Source organism: Ixodes scapularis, unplaced genomic scaffold (assembly GCF_016920785.2).
Source record: "Ixodes scapularis isolate PalLabHiFi unplaced genomic scaffold, ASM1692078v2 PGA_scaffold4__175_contigs__length_147842914, whole genome shotgun sequence".
Taxonomy (NCBI): Eukaryota; Metazoa; Arthropoda; class Arachnida; order Ixodida; family Ixodidae; genus Ixodes; species Ixodes scapularis.
Window position 1 is genome coordinate 103,550,699 of NW_024609879.1, and position 24,756 is coordinate 103,575,454.

Here is a 24,756-nt window from a genome sequence, read left to right on the forward strand (position 1 = left end):
GCACAAGTTCGCTACATTAAACGTTTATTTATTACTGTTTATTTCTTGTTTATTGGTCACCACCCGTGACAATATCAACTTCATGGGAGAACTCACCCCCATATCACTGCCACTGGTGCCCTCATCCTATTCGCACACTCCCCCTCATAAGACGTCGAGAAAAGACGGCGCTCACAAAAAGCAAAGCTCCGAACACAGAACAATGACAATGTGCCAATAGTCCCTTTCTGGTAAACCGCTGCCCATTGACAAGCGATAAGCATCAACGGTCTGCAAATTTCACTCAATATACGAGTACTTATCATATAGGGTGTCTACAATAGATATTGGCACTGCAAAACAAGAAGGAAATGCACTCGCTTGAACATCGAACGCTCAAACTTCAGCGAATGTACAGCTGCAGCGGAAAAAATTAGCACAAGTGACCGAAGACCGGAGCGACAAAATCGCGACACGCGACGCTATTTTCCCCTAGCGCGCCGATAGCGAGAGTGCCAGTCACGTTCTTTGTCTCAACACGGGTGTGGCCGGCGGAAAATTGAGCACCAAGATAGCTTTCGAGATGTGGGCTTGAGGATGGGTCGCTTTCTGCCGGCCACCCCCGCGTTGAGACATGGGGCGTGACTGGCACACTTGCGATCGGCGCGCTCGGGAACAATAGCCCCTCGTGTCGCGATTTTGCAGCTCCGGTCGTCGGTTACTTGTGCTAATCTATTGCCGCTGCAGCTGTACATTTAGGTGGTGCATTTTGCCTAGTGAAAGCATAAATGGTGGTCATGATAGGCCACGCCTCCCGTTTCTTATGCTGACCGGGAATATGATCTCTGCTGTTGTAGGCTTGATCGCGGATCGAAGCTTGTTTTGTTGGGGTCGCCCTGCGCCACCGGCAGCCGTCACTTGACACAGCGAATGCACGGGACTCTACGGGACAGACGGGGGAAACTGCCATATCTTGCCTTTGTAGGTTACTCTCGACTATGAAACATTTTCATGTTGATTTTCATCCGAGACTGGGGCAGAAGGTGCAAATTCTTTACACTGGAAGAGAAAGTAAAAGGGGCAGACAACATTTGTCCCGGCAACGTTCTCTCCCACAGCAAAAAAATAAAGCAAACAAAAAAAAACAACTTTTGTTTTAATTTTGGGTTGAAATTATCATGGAAAAGTTCCACCAGCTCGCCCGGGCACTGACCGTAATTTTTGTTAATGAAACTTTTAACTTGTTTTCCGGGAATGATAGTTAATATTCCGGGCACAAATATTGAAAACGCTGGGATACCACTCTTTTTTAAAATCGTGGTTGAGGGTCGAGGGTGGCGAGTTCGTTGGGCGTAAACTGTGATGCGGCTCAATGAGACAAGGGTTGCTGAGAGTCAATGGGGCGTCGTTCTTGATATAGAAGTCATCAGAGTTTAGCAGATGATAAGTTTGAAGACATTTACTGGGGGCATTCGCATCATTTCGAGAGCCGTAAAGATTACTTCTGGTTCCAACATTTGTCATTTCTTGAGCAACTGAAGCAAGCGAACGTGCACAGTCAATGGTGCTCCGGTACATTATTTATTTATTTTTTTATATCGGCGTTTGAACATTTGACAAACACCAATTTGACCTTCAAACACCTGATATAATGATCGCAGCACATTACAAAATAGTTGCCTACAGGCTTCAATATTCCTACTTTTGTGTGTTTCTCATACTTGCGTGTATTGCCTGGTGTCAAGCAATGGCCGCCGGTGGTGCCACCCATGGGCTCCCGATCCACTAGCCAGCCTACTACAATAGATATCAGTGGACTATACTGACTATTGCTAAAATTCGTTGTTATAATAATGAGATAAAGACATGTTTAACTCACCAAAAGCATCGTCTTCGTTTTCCCGCATGTCTGATTCACTTAGAGGGTACCTAAACGGATGTTACGAAGGAAACGTTACATAGTGCACAATTACACTTACGAAAGCAGATGTCTATAAACCCACACCTAAGTTTTCGAGCAGAGGCGGCAAATGTATACGCTAAATCAAAACGAAACATCAAAATTGAGATTTCCATATTTTAATAGTTAGAAGCAACCATTATACAGGCTTGGCTTGCCATTGCAAATGACGGCCTTTTGCAGTTGCACGGCCCATTGGAGTGCCAGATGTAGACAAAAATGGCGTTCACATAACCGATATTCTGTGTGTGTGCGTGTGCGCTGGCATGAGCGCACGCGCGCAATAAAGTTCGATTTTCCTTTTTAAATCAGCAAAACAATATATATTACGGAGGACCTGTGTAGTTAAGCACCCTTGTGATAACAATATTCAAAGTTATAAGAAGCAGCATTACGGATCGTGGGGCGGTTCAGCTAAGCGAGATGCGCCTGTCGCTGCATGTGGACCCGTTTGCAGAGCAAGTCATTCCTGCGCCGTTGATTCGCTCATAGACACAAGATGAATACAGACGACTTTCTTTTTAAAAAAAAAAAAAGTTGCGTGTAGGGGGATTGGTGGGCGATCAGTGAAGAGAAAAACAACATTGTCAGCGACCTTTAACTTTAATGTTGTATAATGCATAAACTTAAATATTAAGAAATATCACAGTAAAATAGACGGCGCACGTCCAATGGCAACGTTTCGGTCCTTCTTTTTAGCAACCACTGAACCCATTGGCCTCGAAGTAATTGCATCCAAAAACAAAAAAACAAAACCAAAGAAAAAACTTTACAGTTTTGAGGAATATTATTTTTAGAGTTTGCGTTCATTTATTTTTCTTGGGGCCTGGAATTTAGGAAAAGAGACAATTTGTTTAACTTCCACTTTCTAGCGTCCCAGCAATTAAATTAAAGACAAAATACAAGTTGTAATGGATGAAGAAAGAATAAAACAATTAAAACAGGGACAACACAACCAACATCCTGTTTTAATTGTTTTATTCTTTCTTCATCCATGACTTAAACCAACACGCTCTTCTCCCAAGCATACAAGTTGTAGTGCCGAGCTGCTGTGTAAAATGTATGTGTTTCTATATCTGCTAATGGATTTCATCGATGCACTGTGGTTACGAAATTAATTAAGGAAGTTTTCGGTTCAGTGAAATTGAAAATTCGTCTGCTAAACACAATTTTTCGGGCTCTTTGCAGTGGCGCTATCATGTGATCGTGCTCGCTAAACTCCACGTGGCAGTGAAGAATGAGTTCGCGCAGCGCTGTATTACTCTGCCACGAGCAACTCAACACGAGCGGTGGTGAAATTCACTAATATACAAGAGCTCACAGGATATGCATCTTCTAGATGTGTCTTTTTCTTCTTCCGGTTACAGGCTGCGCAAGCTCTGTTGCTTCTACTCTATCTCACAAACATCTACAGTGCTGACAAAGGCACGGACGCGAGCGCCTGGCCTGGAAAAGGGCCTTTTATACGCGAATTCGCGTTCAAACGAAAGCATTCACTATGTTCTATATGAGTTTTTCTCTTTTCGAGGGATCAAAAGTTGGCGAATTCGGCAAAGTGTGCACGTCGAAAATGTTTCGCGGACACGAACTTGCACAATGAGGATGGTGTGCTATGTATTTGTCAACATATAGAAACGTATTCGCGGGTTCAATCTTCGCGATATCATTCAAGTCGAGAATTTCGGAAAGATTAGGGGCGCGTGCTTTGCAGGGCCCGTACCTCCCTCTCGTAGATTCTACTACTCTGGTCAGTCACTGCCCTTTGGATCTTTGTGTTGTCCGTGCGGAGCGTCGCTCCACCCCTTCAAGGGGCGGTGCAACGATATTCGGTTGGAATGTTTTTTACTTTACGCGAGTTTACTGGCACTAGTGAGACCTAAAGTCACTAGTGCCTTAGAGTGTTTGGCACTGTGCACTTAATAAACTCATCAGTCATGCTTATTTTCCAAGATCTCTTACAATTGTGTTGCTCTTCTTGTCTGTTTCAAGACAGTAAAATTATTTTTCAATGCCCCAAGCACCGACGCCGCGTGTGATGTCGTACACCTTCGTACCGCCATCACGCGCAATATCAGTGCTTGGAGGTATTGAAAAATAATTTTACTCGCAAGAGGAGCAACACAATTGTAAGAGATACTTGGAAATAAGCATGAGTCATAAGTTTATTGAATGCACAGTGCCAAAGACACTAATATTGGCCGAGGAACGCTTTCAGTACGACGATGATCCATGGCGATCTTAACGAGACTGGTTTTAACGACCCTTTCGAAGCTTTGAAAGGGTTAAAAATGGCGATCACCATGGCAATTACTAGCGATGAGCCAATCCCCTTGAGATGATTTGTCGTCTGTGTGTTGGTATTTGTTTCTGTCCGGATGGCGGGTGGAAAGGCAATGGCGCTACTTTCGCAGATCTAGTGACTTTAGTGGGACATAGGTATACTCGCACGCAGCGCCACTCACCAAGAAACTTCCTTGATGCGTTGTACTTTCAAAGAGAAAAGTGAGCGTTTTCTTTCAATTGCTCCTTTGCAAAATTTGATGACGTAGTGTGGGGGTCGACATGTCGGCATAGTACCACCAGTGACGATATTTGAATGCGGCGCGTAGATTGGACCGAAGCATTCGGTCCCCACTCGATTTGGGCTCGTGATAATCAATAGCTCGACAAGCATTTGGGTAGTGGTCCGTGTCTAAACGCGGCGATGGCGACAGTAGCTGAACAAACAATGTCTGTAACTCAGCGCGTGTCTTGTGCGTTGCCAACCTCAGATCGTGGTTATCGATCAACATCGGCGGCATATAATCGGCTCCAGGTCACGTGCTCGCTTGTCCTGGCTGCGAGTTGAGGGGGTGAACGCTGCTCGTTTTTATTTTTTTTATTTTTTGCGGCCTCTATTGCATGTGGTGAAAAACGAACGCGTGCTTCATTGGTTATAAGTGTCAGGAGTTCGTTCTAAGTGGTATTTGCGCAAGGTATAAAAAAGGATGCATCGCCCTTTAAATTAACATTTGTCGCGTTCGCCTTTGCAACTTTTAAGAATCACCATGCTTATTCTCATAACACACGTCAACATCTCAGTCACCTGTGATATGCACCTGCCCTGACCGCTTCGTATTTGTAGCCAAATAAATTAATCTTAGCACGCAGACCAGTGTCAGCGAGCAGGCGCACGGGAAATTCTGGAGGCTCTACCCCGTTCTCTTCCGCCATCTTGGAAATACCGCCCATCCATCTAGAGGGCGTTGGGGTTGCTAAAATATGGCGCTTTAAATCAGAGTTGAGATGTTATTGATTTTTATTCTTCACCCTGAGGAGAAACGTGGGCGTGCGTAGCTTTGATAGGCGATTAAGGTGCGAAAATCTACGGGTGTCTATAGATTTTTTTTTGCATACACAATTTGAGAAAGTTGTTTCTGAGTATTTGAAGAGCCGTTATTTTTTGTATCTAAAATGGTACATTATTTCTTTTTTGCTAGACTAGTCGCCGGGTATTCGCGGCTCCAGTAAAATCAACGCCGTGTGACGGCGTCGTCGAAAAGCTCTTGCTTCTTGGTTCTGGTTGAGAACGGAGCTTCACGGGCCTGCGTATTGAGATCAACTAAATACTCGCAGTTCAGCTGTGCCATAACAATATAAGGTACTGAAAATGACATTAAAATGTTCTAGGGGTGTGCAACACCCTTTGTTCGCAAGGTGAAAATGGGATATCTCGCTACACATGTTCTAATGTCAAACTCGTAGTGAAACCCAGCCACTGTATAGATTTAAAAATATAAATCGATGCAAAAGTCTCCTCCGCGAAACAAAGAGCGTAATTTAGGGCTTAGGAACTGTCTGTGTTTTATTCATTAGTAACGAAAAGCAATCCGATCGTGGTCAATTTAAAGTATCAGCCAATTCGGATATCATCACGCAGGTTGTCCAGTGTGGTCACATTTACATCTTGATGAGCGTGCTGGCCCATTCTCCTGCCTTCCAGATACTAACTTAATAAAAACATTGTTTCTCGCAAAAAAAAAAAAAAAATAGGTCGTGATGCCAGAGAGGAAAAAAATGAAAAAAGCACAAAGAATATTCACTCACCGCCTCGTTGAGCATCATTTTAAATTCACACGAACACAGATTCATATTTTATATCACTACGTGTGATTCTATGAATAAAATCTTCGAAATATGATAAAAGCTCGCCCACCCTTAACAACTCTATTATGTCAAAACTTGTTACCGAAGTGTAGTCGGGTCGTGTTTTGTTTTTTATGCTCCTAAGAATTCTCGACACAGCTGATATAGACAGCTGTAAGTTGCTAACTCAAAAAATAACATTCCTGGTAGACTTTTATTTACGGATCCGGTAGAACTATGATACCACGCCCTGATTGTGGCCAATCGCAACGCCTTCTTTATCGTAAAGGAAACTTGCAGGCATAAAATGACTTTTTGTGTGTTTGTGTGTGTGTGTGGGGGGGGGGGGGGGGAGGGAGGGGCAACAGCGGCTGCGGCTCCGGTTACGGCGGTCACGAGTATGCGCACTAAAATCACTTCCACTTCCAGGTCGTCCTCGAAGTTGTCCTCGAGGTCGTCCTCAAGGTCAATCATGAGGTCGTCCAAGACGTCGTCCTCTAGGCGTCGTCCTTAAGGTCGCGCAAGTGGTAGTTGAGGTAGTCCTAGACGTCCTTGAGGACGTCCTTGGTCGTAACCACGAGGACGTCATCCTCGTGGTTACGAAATGAATAATAACCCCGGATCGGTTACATATGCCTGAATCTTTAATCGTTCAAATAACCAATTACACCATCACACCTTAATCCTTTCATTTATAAATACTTCCTACATACCATAGTACAGCTTCGCTGGTTTTCCTTATTCACCAGAATGGAAAAGCTGAAAGTCTTTTTTTTTCTTCCAAACGTGAATCCGAGGGTGCCATCTAAGAGCATCGGACAAAATCAATGTGAAACCTTATCCGCATTTTGATGTAGTTTTAAACGACGGTACGTAGCTGCTTTACAATAGCTTGCCAGCCTACGAAGGGGCCTGAAGAGTTCAGATTTCTTTTACTTTGTAAAATATAACACCCCCAAAATAAATCAATATTCCCGGTTCAATCACATAAGCAATTTGAGCTAAAAAAAAAAACGTTCAGCCTTTCTACTTTGGTGATGAAGGAAGAGCAGCGAAACTGTACTTTGTGCCGCCATCTATGAGCGACGGCCGCAACCAGACAACCGGCAAGCCGATTATCTGGTTGCCGCCGTCGTTCATAGATGGCGGTAGCTGTCCAGAGGGTTTTGTCGAGAGTTATTTGCCCACGGACACAAAACTGGGGAAACTAGTCCTTAACAGCTCCGCTGTAAATAGACATTGTTCATAGGAATTATTTTAAATCCGATAGTGTATTTTTTTTCTGCCGTGAGTTCGGCATGCCATTGAGATCTCTCACAAGTTCATGTTGTACATGTGCAATTCAGTCAGTGCAGTTTAATTGCTAGCTTTAGAAAAACTACCACACATCGTTACGATGCACGTTTAAAAGTACCTAGCTCAGCGTGCAATCACCATAGCCAGGAACGCTCGTGGTCATCGCAATGGTAAGCAAGTAAAACGGGCCATATGCGCAAACGTTGAAAATGGCAGAGACCGGCAGCTCTATACTGAACGGGAATCAACTCGGAGACAGCTTTTTCTGGGGCAGTCAAGCAAGCTATCGGCGTCGAGCGCACGTTTACCTCGAGCGTCGATTTTACAATTAGGAGGGAGGTAGTGGTGGTGGTGGTGGTAAAAACTTTAATTGAGTCTGTTCAGTGATGAAGCTTCTTGGGTCAGTCCAAGTTTCCGCAGGCCGCCGCTACCCGTCTAGCCCGTTCAAGCAGCGCTCGCTGCCGCTCGGGCCGTGAGCCGAGTAGAGCGGCCTCCCAAGAGGTCGTAGTGGAATTAGGAACGGGCATGACTCATACGCCGACAGGGGAGGGACATGCCCAGGTACAGTGGTACAGGGAGGGTTCAGGTGACTGACAGCCCGGGCATACGCTCAGTTACCTGTCAGGAAAGAATCGTTGAAGGTTGAGGAGGTTAGGCAAGGAGTGAGTCTGGAGTTTCCTCCATTCGGAGGCCTACTGCCTGTTATGGTCCTTGTGGGGTGGGAAGTACTTTTTTCGCAGCGAGCGGTAGTACTCGGTGACATGATTGAAGGTTTCTACGTGCGGTGTCTCTGGTTTGCCTTCCTGTTCGTACTCGCGGCTAGTGTTGTCCCTGACTGTCGTCCCTTCCCTATGCAAAGCCCGGATAGTTAATTCTCGGACTAGGGCGTCTACGCTCGCGTTGCCCGGGAGGGAGGCATGGCCGTGTGTCCAGATTATCTGGACCAGAGGCAGTCTTGTGTGATCGAGGTTGGATAGAATTTGGTTGCTTCAGGTAGAAAGCAAGTTTCCAGCCCAGGCCCTGCATGCGGCTTGAGAATCGGTTATGATGGTAGCCTATTGGAATCAAATTCTGCTCTATACTAGGTGGTCGATATGGCTAAAGCTATCGCCGCTTCCTCGGCCCCAGCGCAAGAGGGGTAGCCCCTCAGGGATGCCGAAGTCCCATTCCTGCCGTCCGAGTGGCACACCGCGATGCATTTGCCGCCTGAGGGTGGAGAATATGAAGCAGCGTCCGTATAGAGTACGTCAGTGTCTCCGTGATATCGTCTACGTAGGTACCGGACTCTTGCGAGACTTTTGCCCGCGTTGATTTGCGGGTGCATGTTCTTGGGGATGGGCATTACCCGAATTCTCGCGGCGATTGCCGGAGGCGCTGGTTTCTGCCCTCCCTCGCCAAGAGGGGGATACGGGAGTCCGATAGCCCAGTCTACAAATAAGGGCCGTCCCGGCCTTTGTTCGGCCGAGCCAGATTCTCTGTCCAATCGAATGTGCCTCGGACAGCTCCTCTATCGTGTTGTGAAGGCCTAGTTGGAGTAGGCGCTCGGCCGAAGTGTGCTGCGGGAGGTCAATGGCCGTCTTGTCCGCCATGCGAAGAGTGGCGTTAAGGGCATCGATTTCCTTTCGGCGAAACTTCTGGAAGGGCGCGTGGTAGACTATGCTACTCACCAGTAGAGCCTGAACTCTCCTAATTGTGTCTCCCTCCTTGAGTCCTCTACGTTTGCTAGTGACTCTTCGGATCACGTGGGCAATCTGCTGGCACTGTTTGCGCAGCACTTGGACTGTAAACGACGCTTTGGCGTCTGTCAGTAGTTGGAGGCCCAAAATTCTGAGTCTCTCTGCGCTCGGGATAGATGTACCGTTGATGGAGACAGTAATTATTCGTTGGTTTTGATCTTAGCCATACCGCGAATTAGAAGCAGTTCCGACTTGTCCGCAGCACAAGACAGTCTGGCCGCTCTGGCGTACTCTTGTGTAGCATCCGCAGCCGTCTGCGGCGCGTCCTGGATCTCTCCATCCGAGCCGCTCTCGACCCAGACGGTAATGACGTCCGCATATTGTGAGTGTTGAATTCTCGGGATGTTGGTTAGGATCGAGGGGAACCCCGCCATGGCGATGTTAAAGAGAGTGGAAGAGAGGACCAAGTCCTGAGGGGTTCTTCGGCCGGTGAGGAGTATGAGACCGGAGCGTTGGTCTCCTATCCCTAGGATGGTGATCCTGTCCTTGAGGAATGAACTTACGTACTCGTACGTTCGTCTTCCACATATCGGGCATGGTCTAGGCCTTCAAATATCGCGTCATGCGGTACGTTGTCGAATGCACCCTTAAGATCCAGAGCCAACACGGCCCTCGCCTGAGCCATACCGGGATAATCTAGGATGTCCCTCTTGAGTTGCAGAAGAACATCCTGAGCGGAGAGGTTTGGTCTAAAGCCGAACTTCGAATCTGCGAAGAAGCCAGTCGATTCTAGATGCGGTTGGAATCTACGGAGCACGACATGTTCCATTAATTTGCCAATACAGGAGGTGAGAGAGATCGGTCTGAGGTTTTGGAGTGATAGAGGTTTCCCGGCTTGGGAGGATTAGCGTAATGTCTACACGCTCCCACTCTCTGGTGAGCTCCCCAGCGGTCCATACTCGGTTGAATAACCCAGTCAGAGCTGAGATCGAGTCGTCATCCTGAATGTTTTTAAGAAGCCTGTACGTGACACTATCCTTTCCTGGGGCCGTGTTTCGAGTGATGTTCTGGAGAGCGTTCCGGACCTCCTGCTCGGTTATGTCCGCGTCTAGTGGGTGAGGGTTATCCCCTTCGTTGTGTAGGTATGACGCGTACTCGGGTCTCCTTCCTCTCTGGGCAGGGAGTGTAGAAGTTTGGTCAGCGCTCTGCTTGATTCGACTTTGGTTTTGGTCGGATCGAGGAGGCTACGAAGTAGTCTCCAGGTCTGCTTTGTGTTAGGGTTCCCTGCAGTTGGTCGCAGAGTTTGTGCCAATTGGTTTGAGTTAGCTCTTCGGCGTATTGTTCGGCCTCCTGCGTGAGTTTCGCGATGCGCATCCAAAGCTTCCGGTTGTACTTTTGTCGTCTCTACCTCTTCGTAAGGCTGCGACGAGCCTCACAGAGGTGGAGAAGGTGAGGGTCGGCCCCGGAGCCTTGTCAGTCGTTAGGATCGTCTTGGTCGCCCGTTCGACATCTTCCTGGATTTGTTGTACCCATCGCTTCAACGCTCGTTTATCCCCCTTTATAGGGTTTCCTTCGGCCGCAGCCGATCTCGATTTAGCTGAACGGGCACTTCGGTCTTGAGGATGAGATGATCTGAGCCTAAACGTTCCCCAAGGTTCGCCCAAATGCAACCATCTCGGGTTCTGGCAAGCGTCAGATCGGGGCAAGTGTCGCGACTAATACTATTGCCGATCCTAGCCGTCTGGTCTGGCTCGTTCAGGACAGTCAATCGATAGACGTCGATGGTGTCCATTAGCTTCCTCCGTTTTGCAGAGGCCTTGGCGTACCCTAAGGTAGTATGCGTTGCATTAAAGTCGCCTACTATGAGGAGATTAATCTCTTTTGGGCAGGCTATGCGAGTGCATCTCGGAAGAGATGGTTGAACATGTCTTTGGGTTTTCTCGGAGAGCTGTAGACGTTCAGCAGGAATAAACTACAGTGGCCCCTCTTCTGCGGCAGAAGTTCGAGGGAGACGTATGGTATGGAAGTTTCTAGCGAATGTTCTATTAGCAGTATATGTTTTGATACCAAGCTCGAGGCTCAAGGTTTTTCCTCTTCGCTTGTTGTTTCTTGACAGGAGGCGATATAGCCCGACAGGGACGGTACGCAGCCCGCCTCCTGTAGGGCTATAGCGTCCGGCTGCTGTTCTTGTGTGGCGAGAAACTGTGTAAGGGCCCCGCGTTTGCGGCGGTACCCCCTACAGTTCCACTGCCACACCCGAGCCGCAACGTTTCGCGCGGTGTTAGAATTTGCCGGATCAAATCTACTGGGGGTTGCCCTGTCCATGTTGAAGATTTGGAATTTGCTTCGGTTGCGGTGCACGGTCTTGTTGGAAGTGCTGTTGGTTGATTCTGTTGCTATCAGGCGGAGAGAGAGGGCTTTTAGAGTTTGGCTTGAGTCTCGGATCTACGGGGGGTCCCTCGGCATGAGGCTCTGGTCTGGGCCCGGCATAGCCTCTCGGCCCGGGCGGGGGGTAGAAGATATGAGGGCCCTCGTACCTATTTGGACAAGGACCCCCGAACCGTAATTGGAGACGATGTTCCAGCGCTTAGATTTTGTTTCTTATCATGCTGTTTAGTTGGGCGCTAAGGGCTTTGATATATCTTTGAAATTTCGCCTCAATGTGCTTTTCGAAGGCTTCGAGCCTGCACTGCATCTCGTTTCGAGTGTGATCTAGGATTTGGTGCAAGTATCTTTCTAAGCGATTCTCAAGATCGCCTTTCCCGGTCGAGCGTGGCGCATTTGGCGGGTGGTGGTCGAGTAGAAGGGGTGGTGCGAAAGACAACTAACAGGACGACGTCTCGGACGGCCTCTCGACCTCAAGGACGACGTCTAGGACGACCTTTAGGACGACGTCAAGGTCGTGAGGTCCTTCAAATAGGGTGCGAATAATAAGGAGTGTGAGAATGCGAGCTGATATGGTCTACGGCGCATACCTACTCCGCTGTTCGCATTAGGCGGCCAGGGAGTCCAAAAACATTCAGGGGGGGGGGGGGGGGGGGAGGAAGATAGCCACAAGCGCTATCGCATTAAAAGGACGCGCGTGCGCGTCCTTTTAATGCGATAGCGTGACTACGCGCCTTTCGGCAGCAGTCACGGCGCACCGTCAGGGAGCGCGGCGATGCTAATGGGTCGACGATCCGATGTGCTCTCTGCGACGCCACTTCCGTGACCAAGTTTTTGTGACATCAGCTGTCCAACGTCGCCCCCCCCCCCCCCCCCCCCCCCCCGTTTCCAAACGCGGAGAAAGACGTACTTCTGTGTAAAAAAAACCAAATATATTTGAAGGGGGATTTCTTTGATCTAAATTAGTCTTTCTTTTTCGTTCTCTGTCTCTCCTTCTTTTTCGAAGCTTCTCGTGGCCAGGGGAATTCAGCGGCGTCACCCGGACAGGTGAACGATGGCGGGTACCGCCCGTACCAACTTCAGTGCCAAATGGACCGGACAACTGTCGCCGTGATCTTACGAGAGTGGCCGGGCTGTGCAACGCCACCGGTTTGGCTTCATAGGTTCGACCGGCACGTCGATCCGGACTGTGAATCCTGCGGAACGCCCGCCGACGCCGCCCGCCTATACGCCTCGCAAGTGGGCTCATTTTCGTCTTCTGCGCATGAGAAAGGAAGTAGCGGTGACGTCAGAACGCCGGGCCCTGATTGGCTGATCGCGACCACCTATCTCAGCGTCGTCTGCTCCTTCGCAACGTCGTCTGCTCGCAACATCGTCTGCGTCTGTCTTACCTTTCCTGCGACTTTCGGAAGTGCAGGTTTTTACGAGCGAGCTCGACTTCGCCTTTCAGAGAGGGCAGACGAAATAACTCGAGCGGTACGTTGTTTTTGTTTAACAACTAGCAGACGCGCATCAAGGAGCGATGTCAAAGGACTCACTGGCGAGGTGTCCCGAGGCGCTGAGGTTTGTTTGCTAAGAACCGAGAGGTGAGCGTGTTAGTGTCCGCAAGTGCCCTCCTAAATACATTTTCCTTCCTTTCGTGTGCGGCGAGACCCCTCATTCTTTAACGGCGTCGGCGGGTTGGCGCAGTTAACGCCGTCTGCTTTACGTCTGCTAGTCAAAGCAATGGCTGCTTTACCTTTCCTGCGTCTGTCGGAAATTCACAACTTTTCCTCCGGCGAGAGTCACCGTTGCCTCGGAAAACAAGGAGATAACAAGAGGAAGAAACTGACCTCTTAATCTGAAATTGAGATCAGCGATCAAAGTATAATACGGGAAGGGTTCACAAGGGTCGCGCGGGCATATTCCATTCAGCACGCCAGCCGGTCGTGGGCAGACGGTCGCCGAGTTGCGGAGTGCCAGCTAGGCCTAACTGCCGTGCTCGCTTGGTCGCGTTCGGTGGAATCGTGGCAATTGGAGCTTTTACCAGGTGTTTGTGGATCCATCGTTCTTAGTTACGGGTTTCAGTTGAGCCAGTTGGTGCATGTTACTTGGACTGGGGCCAGCTGAACTTAGAGGAGAGATGAAGCGTGAGAAACAGGGACAGAAAAAGACATAGACACTCCGCTGGACTACCAACTACGGTTTTAATTCTTCTTTTTCTTTCCTCCCGTGATCCTCTGCTGCTTTTGTTTTCGAAATTCTTGCTTTCTTATCTTTTTCTTCTTCTTTTCGTTTTCGTTTCTGGAGCTCAATGTTTAAAGGACATTTGTACGCCTGCGGGGCGGAAAGCACCGCAAAAATTGCTTCTCTTTGGTGCTAAGCTTGATTGATGGCTCGCTGACGCATGTCGCTTGGTTTCCCTCTATGGCCATGGTCTCTATCATTTCCCGAGCATACGTGTTTTTGTTTCTTGCTATGATGGTAATATTGTTGAGCTCTGCACTGCATCTGCACGAGCGGCAGTGCGCTGGTAGATGGCCTGCCGTTGTTCCTTTAACCGATGCTGTTCTTGTTCGTCGTTCTTGTTCGTCGTGGTCTGTTTCAATTACTTTTTATTTTTTTCTTGCTGCTTGAAGTCGGGACGCGTGAGAAGCGCACGTAGAAAAATAAACGTCCGTGGGTCGTCGCGACCGCGACGCTGTCGGCCATGCTCATTTGATCGTAAGAAGTGCGTAAGACAGCTTCGGAGCTGTCCGTAGGATTTCGTCGTAACCTGCGCAAAACTTACGAAAATTTTGTTGCGTGAATACGAATGTGTTTTAAGTTTTGTCTCACGCACATTTTTGGCGTAAGATCGTTTCGTGAATCTGGCCTCTGCACTTCTGAAAGTCGCAGGAAAGGTAAGACAGACGCAGACGACGTAGCGAGCAGACAACGTTGCAAAGGAGCAGACGACGCTCAGATAGGGGGTCGCGATCAGCCAATCAGGGCTCGGCGTTCTGACGTCACCGCTACCCCCCTGCGCTAGAAGCAGACGAACTTGCACTCCGCATACTCCTCGACTGCGACGATCATAGTAAGAAGCGGGCTATGCTGCAAGATGCGTTCGCGCGCATCACGCCGCAGCGCATCACCCGGTGTGCTGTTGCGTTTTGAAGCAGATCCACCGCCTTCACACCCAAATCAACCAGATCGCACACCTGATACAGCGGACCACAAATCACAGAACCGGACTCAAAGAGCATAATCTACTCCATATCATCGACGCCTTCGTCATATCTCGTCTCCAATACACACTACCATACCTCACGACAACATGTACCCAAATCAAAAAGCTCGAAGCCAGTCTCCGTAAACTGTACCGACTCGCCTTGGGAGTGCCGCGCCACGCGTCCAGCGAACGCCTTCTCATCACGGGAACTTTCAACACCATTACAGAACGCATGCAAATGCACAAAGACGGGCAAATATTACGACTTTCTACCTCAAACCAAGGGCGAACAATTTTACAGACATTAGATATCAACACAGACTCACTTCCCCCAATCCCCATACCTCACCCTCCATGGAAAAGCGCCAACCCAAATGTTACAGTGGAACCACTACCGAAAAACATGAACCCCGACAACAACCCCGAGAGACGAAAACTCCGCGCCAAAGCCCACGAAAAGCGAATACGCTACCTACATGAAACGGAGCATGATACGTATTTTGCTGATGCCAGTCACCAGGTCACGCATGGCAAAATAGCTTTCGTCAACACACGCACTAAAACATATTACTTGGAAACCTTCACAGAACCCCCAACGATCGACGATTTGGAAGAATACGCCATCGCCAAAGCCATGGAACACGCAGCCCAACAACCTAACACTAATCCCACGCTAATCTTCACGGACTCACAGCGCGCCCTACGAAACTGCACCGATAACACATTACACTTTATGACAGATAACCTAGTCCGTGAAATACATGTCTGCTACCCGGACAAAAAATTCCGCCTCGTATGGACGCCTGGCCACCAAGGCGTGGAGGGAAATGAGACAGCCCATCGTCTCACCCGCGAAAACTCCCCGGGTCCCGTCACGTCATGGCCGGCTGTCTACTCGGTAGGCACAACAAGAAACGCTCACCGAGCCCTGCGGAAGTCGAGATTAAAAGAGCAACGTGAAGAGCGGACCATTTACCCTCACCCACCAAAGACCATGTCTAGGCAACAATCCTCCCTCGTCAGGCAAGCCCAGACCAACTCTCTTCCATCGCACCACATCTTCCACCACATCTACAAACGACCCGGCTCCCCCACCTGCCCAAAATGCGGAGAATACCCTTCCATCCCTCACACCTACTGGTCTTGTAACCCACCCACCCTTCCCCCAACCCTCTCACATATCAATTCTTGGGAGGAATGGCTGGCTCCACCCACGGGCACGGACATACCCACCGCACTAGAAGGACTAATTAATCACTCCGGTCCCCTCGCGGAATCCATCCGCGAGACGTGGGCCGGACGGGCCGTCCGGACCAGGACGTAGGCCCTTACAGAAAATAAAGTTTTGCTTGCTTGCTTGCTTGAAGCAGACAGCAACCAGTCTAAATTTGACTTCTGGTAATGCATTCCTACAGGCAAAGGCAAATGCGCTTTCTTTTCGCTCCCGATTATAAGAGACAATATTCATTAGTGTTGTGACAGAATAAAAAGTTTGGAACGTTTTACAATGGGATGTACAAAAATATGTCAAAGATCTTTTCTTTAGAATTCATGGCGTCGAACACTGCGCTAAAGTAGGCCAATACACGTGTATGATATGTGTTGACGTTGCAGACTGTTATTATAGGGAACGTATTTACGCATAAAGTCATTGTTATAAAGCTGGCAGAGTGAATCAGCTTGACAAGACACCAAATGATGCTAATAATGCCAAATCAAACAATCAATACTGACGACAAGAACGAAGCATAGAGTACTGGAACGAAGAACACGTTCTGGGTTAGTAACAACCTGTGGATTAGTAACCAACGTACTGGGTTAGTAACAAATCGGTAACAAATCTACTGGATTAGTAACAGACCCTAAGCCCTTTTTAATTATTCGTTTCGCTTTGATTGATAGCTTGTATTTACATATCATGCTGTACGACATAGACCCGGGCATCCATTTTTGCTAACTTGAACATCGCTTTGTAATAAAAAAAGAAATCTGTAGCTAAACAAGTTACACATTTATAATGTGAATAAAGCTACATAGTACCCGTTACGAGTAAAGAAATTACGCTGATTTCTATTATTCCCTGGTGAAAAGAAAAATATCACGTACATTTTCCCATAGGAATACACAGGAAGACTGGAAGCGTAAACTGGTTGCTGTCTGCTTCAATTTACAACCGGAAGTCCCCTAAACACTAGAGCCAGCTGAGCCTCTAATGTTTATCGTAAAAACTCTATGGTAGCTCCTACCTTCCGCACTCACTACCTTCTTCAGTCTCAAAAAGCTTTATGAGAAAAACGTTGCTTACTTCTCTGCCTTCTTAGAAAGGACAGATTTGCTTCTGTCTGGCTGTGAGGTGCACGCAGTGGCGATAACAACAAGCATGCTCACGTTCTTCGTCCTTCTCCCTTCCGGCCTTACACCAAAGCAATGCACAGCGAGAGGGCAGCAAGGCGGATTGCGAGCAGTACTATTTCGAAAATCAGCAGTATCTTGTATTATTTAATCAGAAAACCTTTTTTTTTTTCTTCATTCAATTACATCTGAAAGTTGTAACTGGGAACATTGGTTCTCCCGGCAAGGGCAAACCAAGTATCCAGCTACGATGACCTTCCAAAAACAAGGGACGTTAAATGCGACCAACCCCACAGTAGCCAATGCTTCCCTGGCGTATCCCTGGGGGACAGCCTTTTTGTCCGGTTTAAAGTGCTCCCCAGAGGAAATTCCGGACGACGTCAACATGATAGAGCGTGAAAAGGACCTCACGGAAGTGAAGAATCCAACGAACGCACTACCACTCTCATCGCACTACTACGCAGAATCTACTTCGGGCGCCTCGGAGATAACATTCGATATGCGGGACTTCCAAACTGTGCACTCAAACAAACGGAGGAAAAGAACGCTCAACCTTGCCCTCAAGATAATGGCACCCAGTGCCACGTTCCCTTAAGCTCTGGGCAACCTTGTGGTCTTCACTCCGAAAGACCCCACAAAGCAAATCACAAGCTATAATAGTAACTGCCTGACCGCGGAGTTAGAAAACATCGCTCCCTCCAGTATCCTGCAAATCAGGCCAAATAAGGCACTAAACGTCATTACTATTGCAACCCGGAACTTACAGACTACAGCTGTTGAAGCGTGAAACTTTGCTAGGTTTATCGATGTACGCGTTTTAACCAAAGTCCAAAACTCATGCCGTGGGTGTCATACAGGACGTATCGAACGACATTACTGAAGAAGAGCTTAGAGCACAGCTTAAAGGGGGGGGGGGGGGGGGGTCGAAATGAGTTTAAGATTAAAAGAATTTGCACCTCGTCAGTTTTACGTTGTTTTTCATGTCCCGGGGGATAAAGAAAATATCTCTTTCAATAAAAAAAAAAAAATTCGCGATTCCGCTGCTTAATCGCGAAGCAAAAGTCGGGCTTTTTTCCCTACCTGCATCCGTGACTGGCAGCCGAAGGAACTACGGCGAGAAGTTTACGTGACGTCGCTCGGCTCTAAACTGCAGCATAACGCCCGCTAATGTCAGCAGAGAGAGAGTGAGAAGAAGCGTCCTCCGAGAGAGCACATGAGAACTTACACGGCACTCCGAATTATGTCACTAGAGGTACTACTAGGTGCGACGCTAAAGACTGGGAGTGAGTTAAGGGGTGCCAGGGTTAAGGGGTGCCAGACAACAGCAAAGACAGGCAGGCTAAATCGGTTTTCTCTTCTTTACTTCAGAAGTGTTAGAGGCCAACTTCCAAAATTTTTGATAAAAGTCCAAATATCGTTGCACCCCCCCCCCCCCCCCCCCCCCCTCTTTAAGAGCATATTTAAACTTGCTCAACTGAGGCGCTTGGATAATTCCCAAACAGTACGCCTCACTTTCGTCGGAAGTGAGTTGCCAAGTCATGTCGCTGTGGGCTGCGTCCGACATTCAGTCACTGCATACTCACCCCGACCAGTGCAACGCCACTCGTACGGAAAACTTGGCCGCCTAACCCAAACGTGTGCGCGTAAAAAGGTGTCTTCGGTGCTCCAACGCCCATGTCATCGAAGAATGACCGCCAAACGCCCCATCCAAATGCGAGGACTGTGGAGGAAACACCACGCGACATCGTGATGTTTTCCCAATAATAATAATTGGGGTTGTGGGGATATTTATACAGCGTGTAGTTGGTCTGCCATTTTTAAAGTTGCGACGAGTCACACGCTGTAGATGAACAATTTAGCCAGTGCAGTACAACCGCTAGCCTAGGGTCTTTAACGTGCACCACGCAGTAGTGATACACGACCGCACGCCGGTACGATGCTCATCCAGATCGAAACGGCCAGGAGTGGGGCTCGAACTAGGATCCCTGGGTTCTGCAACGCGAGCTCTCGCTCCACGCGCGTCGAGCTGGGTGTGCGCTTCAGCCCACTCGGCCACCGATTTTTTTTTTTTTTTTTTTTTCTTTATTGCCGGGTTTTTTTTACATTGTCAAATAGGCAGGCATTTCGCTCAAACCATAGGAAGCAGGGCAAGGCTAAACTAAACCAGTCCGAAGTGACTGGCGTCGGAGGCTAAAATTGTTTCATGGACAAAAGTGCCTCAATGCGCGGAAGCCACTCAGGCTCGCACTTCTGTGCTCTGTTGACTTCAACTAACAAAGATACACTTTCACGAAAATATTCCCGCGCCTCCCGTACATTATTTTCAGCGTTGTGTACAGCCATTCGGGACTTCCAAATACTGTGCAGACCCAACAGCATAACCAGGTCAAAGGGAAAACCTTCCTCGTTTTTAACCGATAGATAACGGATTCCATGCGCATCCAGGGGGAGGTCCTTCTTCAGGGTACGTTGGAGGACGTCACAGAAGAAGACCCCATCCCAGCACTCAAGAAACACGTGTTCGACCGTCTCTGGCTTCTTGCATAAAAAACAGTGATCCCCCCACGGTACAAAAAGTCCCCTCTCGTTTAGCCATGTCTTGACTGGCAGTGTACCTGAATGTAATGTAAAGAAGAAAGTCTTGGTGCCTGCGGGCACCACCATACGCTTAACGCGCTTCAAGACATCTTGCCCTGGGCCTGCACAGTATAAGGCTCTGTATAGAGGTATAGGAAACACAGTATCGCACACAGCCTTATACAATCTTTTCCGAGGAACCTCACTCAAATACTCAACTGAAAAACGAGATAACAGAAATTTACATGAGGCAACGACTTCCTTTAAATATCCGTGAATACCACCCGACATCGATGACGTGGAAACAATCATCTCAGGCAACCTGCTTGCAACTCTCACTTGACAAACGGTGCGCAAAAAGGGGTCACTTATGTCCCGAAAATACATGAACCGATTAACAACCTGACGTAAAAACAAATGCGTCAAACTAAGCCCCCCATTGCGTACGCGCCGGAAAAGATTCGTCCTACTCGATCGCTCCCACGTGGAACCCCAAATAAACACTGCAAATACCCGGTGCAATTTCTGCACATTTACCCGCGAACAATGCAAAACTTGTAGAACGTACCACAGTTTGCTGACAAAAAACAAATTGCAAACTGTGGCCCGTGCAAAAATAGACAGATTATACCTCCGACTTTTTTCTACTCTTTCGCGAAGCTCCATTACCTGCCGTCGCCAATAGGGTTCGCTATCGCGATAATTTTCTAGAGGCACTCCCAAATATTTTACGGGGGTGGTCACCCACTGCATGTTGGCAAACGAACTAGGAGTAGAGCTCCACTCTCCATGCCAAAATCCCAGGCACTTGGCCCAGTTAACAGAGCTGCCACTGACTTCGCAATAACGTTTAAGCGTGTGAACGACTTGAACAATACTCTCGCGGTTGGAACAAAACACTGCAATATCATCAGCATACGCTAACACTTTAACTTCGGTCGCATGAAGCTGAAAACCACTGATAGTACTGTTTTTAAAAATACTAATGCAAAGGGATTCTATGTAAATGCAAAAAAGAAGTGGTGACAAAGGACACCCTTGGCGGACGGATCGATTCACTTTTATACGTTTTCCAACCGACTTGTTCACCATAAGTCTCGTCGAGCAACCGTTGTACGCCATGCTGACACCTTCACGGATAACAGCGCCGACGTTTACATGATCGAGAATGGTTAAAAGCAGGTCGTGAGGCACGCGATCGAAAGCCTTTTCCAAATCTACCTGGAGCATCGCAACGCAAGTACGCATTGCGTCGCAACACTCCAGAACACTGCGTGCTTTGTGGATGTTGGTACAAATAGTCCTTCCTTTAATGCCGCAAGTTTGATGGGGCCCTACTATTTCCGATATTACAGATTGCAATCTCCTTGCTAAGATCTTCATTAAAATTTTGTAGTCGACATTAGTCAGACTGATCGGCCGATACGCTGTGACGTGCTGCAACTTAACTGCGTCATCTGTTTTGGGAATTAACACTGTGTGCGACGACATAAAAGATGGAGGCAACATATTCAAATCATATGCTTCATTGAATACCTTGGCTAGGACTGCGGCAATCTCGTGCTTCTGAGTCTTATAAAAAACTGCACTTAGGCCGTCTGGGCCAGGGGACTTTCCCGGGTTCAGGGCTTCTATTGCAAAGACCACTTCCTCTATGCTGATGGTCGATTCTAGTAATTCTTTCGTTTCGTCATCTATGCGCGGCATGAAACCCAAAAATTCATCTTTAAAAAGCTGGACATCTACTGGACAGGACGCAAATAATCTACTGTAATACTCGAAAAATGCAAGTTCGATTTCTTCCTTATCGGTCGTAAGTGATCCGTTCCTCTCTACCCCCGTTATCTCGTTACGCCGAGCATATCTTTTCTCGAGGCTCAGCGCACGCTTAGTTGGCGCTTCGCCTGTTGACCATCTTTCGGCTCTGGCTCTAACAATCGCCCCACAATATCGTTCCCGATCTAGAATCTCGAGTTTATCTTTCACACAAGAAACATCATCTTTGTATGCCCCAGGCATTTTAGTCTCTTCCTTTAGCAGTATCCGCAAATTATTACGCAATAACATTTCGTTGCTTCTTTCAGTGCTTTTAAGTACGCCTGCCCGCTCTAACGCTTTCATTTTTATTTCCTGCTTAAAAAGCTCCCATCTCACACCATACCCTAATTTTTTCTGGCTCTCCAGTGTTTCAACTGCGGCCTGCACTTCGGCAGTGAAAACGTCATCCTCCAACAGTTTCGTGTTCAATTTCCATAATTCCCAGCTGAAGACTTTCCTGGCTTGGGATTTACTACGCATACAAAAGGAAACTAGACAGTGATCACTAAAGGAAACAGGGTGCACGCGATATTCAAAACATAATGGTATCAAATCTAAAGAAACGTACGCTCGATCTAGACGGGCGTGACTTGACCCTTGGAAATGGGTGTACTGGATTTCGCGGCCATTCCTCAAACATTCCCCGACGTCATCAAAGCCGGACTCGTTGATTAACCTCAGAAGGCTCTCGGTGCTTAAATCGCGATAGGGCGTTGAGCTGGACTTGTCCCCAGCAGAGCAGACGCAATTGAAATCGCCAAGAAAAATAATAAGGCGGTCACTTTTGCAATACTGATGCATGAAATCAAAAAGCTCCCGCCGCTCATCAACCCTATTGGAGGGGTACACACAAATGACCCTCCAATCATACGATGAAAGAGGCAAATCACATACAACAAAGCGCCCTGAATCGCATGTCGTCACCGCCTCGACCGTTGCACCCAAACTCTGGCGCACTAACAACAAACAGCCCGCTGACGACCCAACCGCGTGACTAACACACACTTCGTAACGCGCCGAAAAAGGTCTAACCATGAAGTTGGTCTGGTCCTCACTCTCGACCTTGGTCTCCTGCACAGCGATGATGTCGAGGTCCTGTTCGACTGCTAGACGGCAGAGTTGCCTCTGCCTCCTGCGATCTGAGAGGCCTCGGACATTAAGGGTCGCTACTCGGACAGGACTTTGTAAGGAGACCATGGGTTAGTGAGGACCAACCCGCCTACACTGCCGTTCACTGCGACAGTTTGTCGCGTGGTCCTCCTCGGTCTGCGCCGGACCGCTGGTGGCCATCCACTCCGCTCCCGCCCGACACCATTCTCCACCTGCGCTCGAGCTGACGCAGCCGAAGTTCCTGACCAGTCATGTCCGTGACGTCTTCGAGCCTACGCTTCGCAGAGCCCAGCTCGACGTCCATCTCTGGCATGATGGAGACCTCGTCTGGCAATGGCGAAGCACCAGCTGCCCCGCCGGCGCTCCCTGTTGGAGGTACCGTCGAGCGCTCGACTGCAGGTGGATCTGCAGGAGCCGTAGTCGACGGCTTGTCCGGCAGCACGGTGTTGTTCACTTCGGGGGAGGTGCCGGAAGCGTCGTCGCTCTTGGCTTGTTCGGCCTGGGTTTTCACGGGCGCGGCCGCTCTCTCCGCCTCTTCCTCGTCCATCATGTCGTCGACGTGGTCTTCGTTGACTCCTCGTCCCACGGCTCGGGCGTAGGAGCGGACACAGTCGTCACGCTCGTGGCCATAGGCGCGGCACTCGGAGCACCTGGGAGCCCGGCAGTCTCGACGTATATGCCCCGTCCTACGGCACCGGAGGCATACTGGAGCCCTCCCAGGCACGACGACCAATACCAAGCCGCCTCCTAAGCGCAGCTGATGGGGGAGGCGGTCAAGGTTGACACCCTCCCGGAGTACCAGCCGCACTATCCGGGTGGTAGACTCGGCTCCCTCGAAGCCCGGCACCTTCCAGCGATCGGACGCGACGTCCTTCACCTCGCCGTACTCCGAGAAAGCCTTGCGAATGGTGTCGTTCGACACGTCGAACGCCACCCAGTGCAGCTTGATGCGCACCTCTTGCCTGGAGGGGTCCACGACGATGCAGGTGCGTCCTTTGACAGCGAGCCGCCCTGCGTTCACCAGCTTGAGCTTGGCCGCGTCGGTCCTCAGGTCAACCAGCCAGACATGGGACATCTGGTACGCCCCAATTCCGGCTACCTCCCTGAGGACCCCCAGTTCGTCGAGCGGTTGCCGGAAATCCTCAATCCTGTATGGCCTCCCGGCCATGTCGCAGTGAAGGACGACCGCTTTCTTCATTGAATCACCTGATGGAAGCTGGGGCAACAAAAACCTGTACTCACTTGAGCCGGGAAAAACAGTATCACCGCGGCCGGCGAGGGCCGTTATCGCCGCTCCTTCGGAGCTCATGATTTCACCTCCGTGCGCTCGCGCGTTCGAAAATGGAATGACTCGGCCACCGATCCCCCCCTGATGTTTTCCCGTGAAATGGAATGATGTTTTCCCCGTGAAATGGAATGATGTTTCCCCGTGAGATGGAATGAACCACGCCACCACAATAACAGCTGTCCCCACGCTTAACCAAACAAGGGAAGACACCCAGCTGAGGCCAACACAATCGTAGTAAACTTCGCAACACCAATCAACCTGGCCAAGCGTCGTGGAAGCAAATGGTGTTCCTGAAAAAACAGACGGCAAGCCGACTATTCCCACGATTTCAGGTAATCCAGCTGCTGCGGTGCTAGTGAATGTTCAACCTCCTTCCCCGCAGAAATCAAAGCGAAACAGCCACCCTATAAGCCCCTTACAGTGAGGTTTCATCAGAAAGATCTTCTAGCCAGAAGAAACAGAGAACTCCTCCAGGAACTGCGCTTACACTTCAGTCTTTCTCAAGCTGGCAAAGTCACATCATGCCCCTTCTGCAAGCTCTTCGTAACTTGGTGGCGGGCATCAACAACCGACGTGTTTCGTCAGTATTGAAAATCATCGATCTGGCTGTGCCCCTTGTGGCTGCGTTTATTGGATGAAAAACTCTGCAAGATACGTACTACCTCACAGTTCAGCACAATTTTAAAAGCAGCCATTTCAAGAACAGCGCATGTGTGTGTGTGTGTGTGTGTGGGGGGGGGGGGGGTTTGTATATGTAGCGACAAGTGATTATTAACATTGACCACCGGCTTTCTTTCTTTCGTTTCTCCTTTCCCATCTCCCGTTTCCTTTCTCGGCTCTTTACGTTTCCCTCTATTTTTAGGACGGGACTTCATCGGCGTTTTTCCTGCATTACAAACTCCGTCCTCTCTACCACTTTACGGAATTCCTCCTTCTCCTCCTCCGTCAGCAAGGTGAGAGCGGCGAAGCCTTCAAACCGCCAGAAGGTGTAAATAAC

The 24,756-nt window shown here is 48.9% G+C and overlaps 1 protein-coding gene across 1 annotated transcript in view; it reads right to left on the minus strand.

The window, feature by feature from the left end:
• Positions 1 to 24,756, minus strand: part of LOC115315313 — a 93,591-nt gene that overhangs the window by 23,038 nt on the left and 45,797 nt on the right. The window contains exon 10 of the mRNA XM_040213168.1: positions 1,859 to 1,908. Coding sequence (XP_040069102.1) covers positions 1,859 to 1,908 — 50 coding nt within the window. The remainder of the gene's footprint in view (positions 1 to 1,858; positions 1,909 to 24,756) is intronic.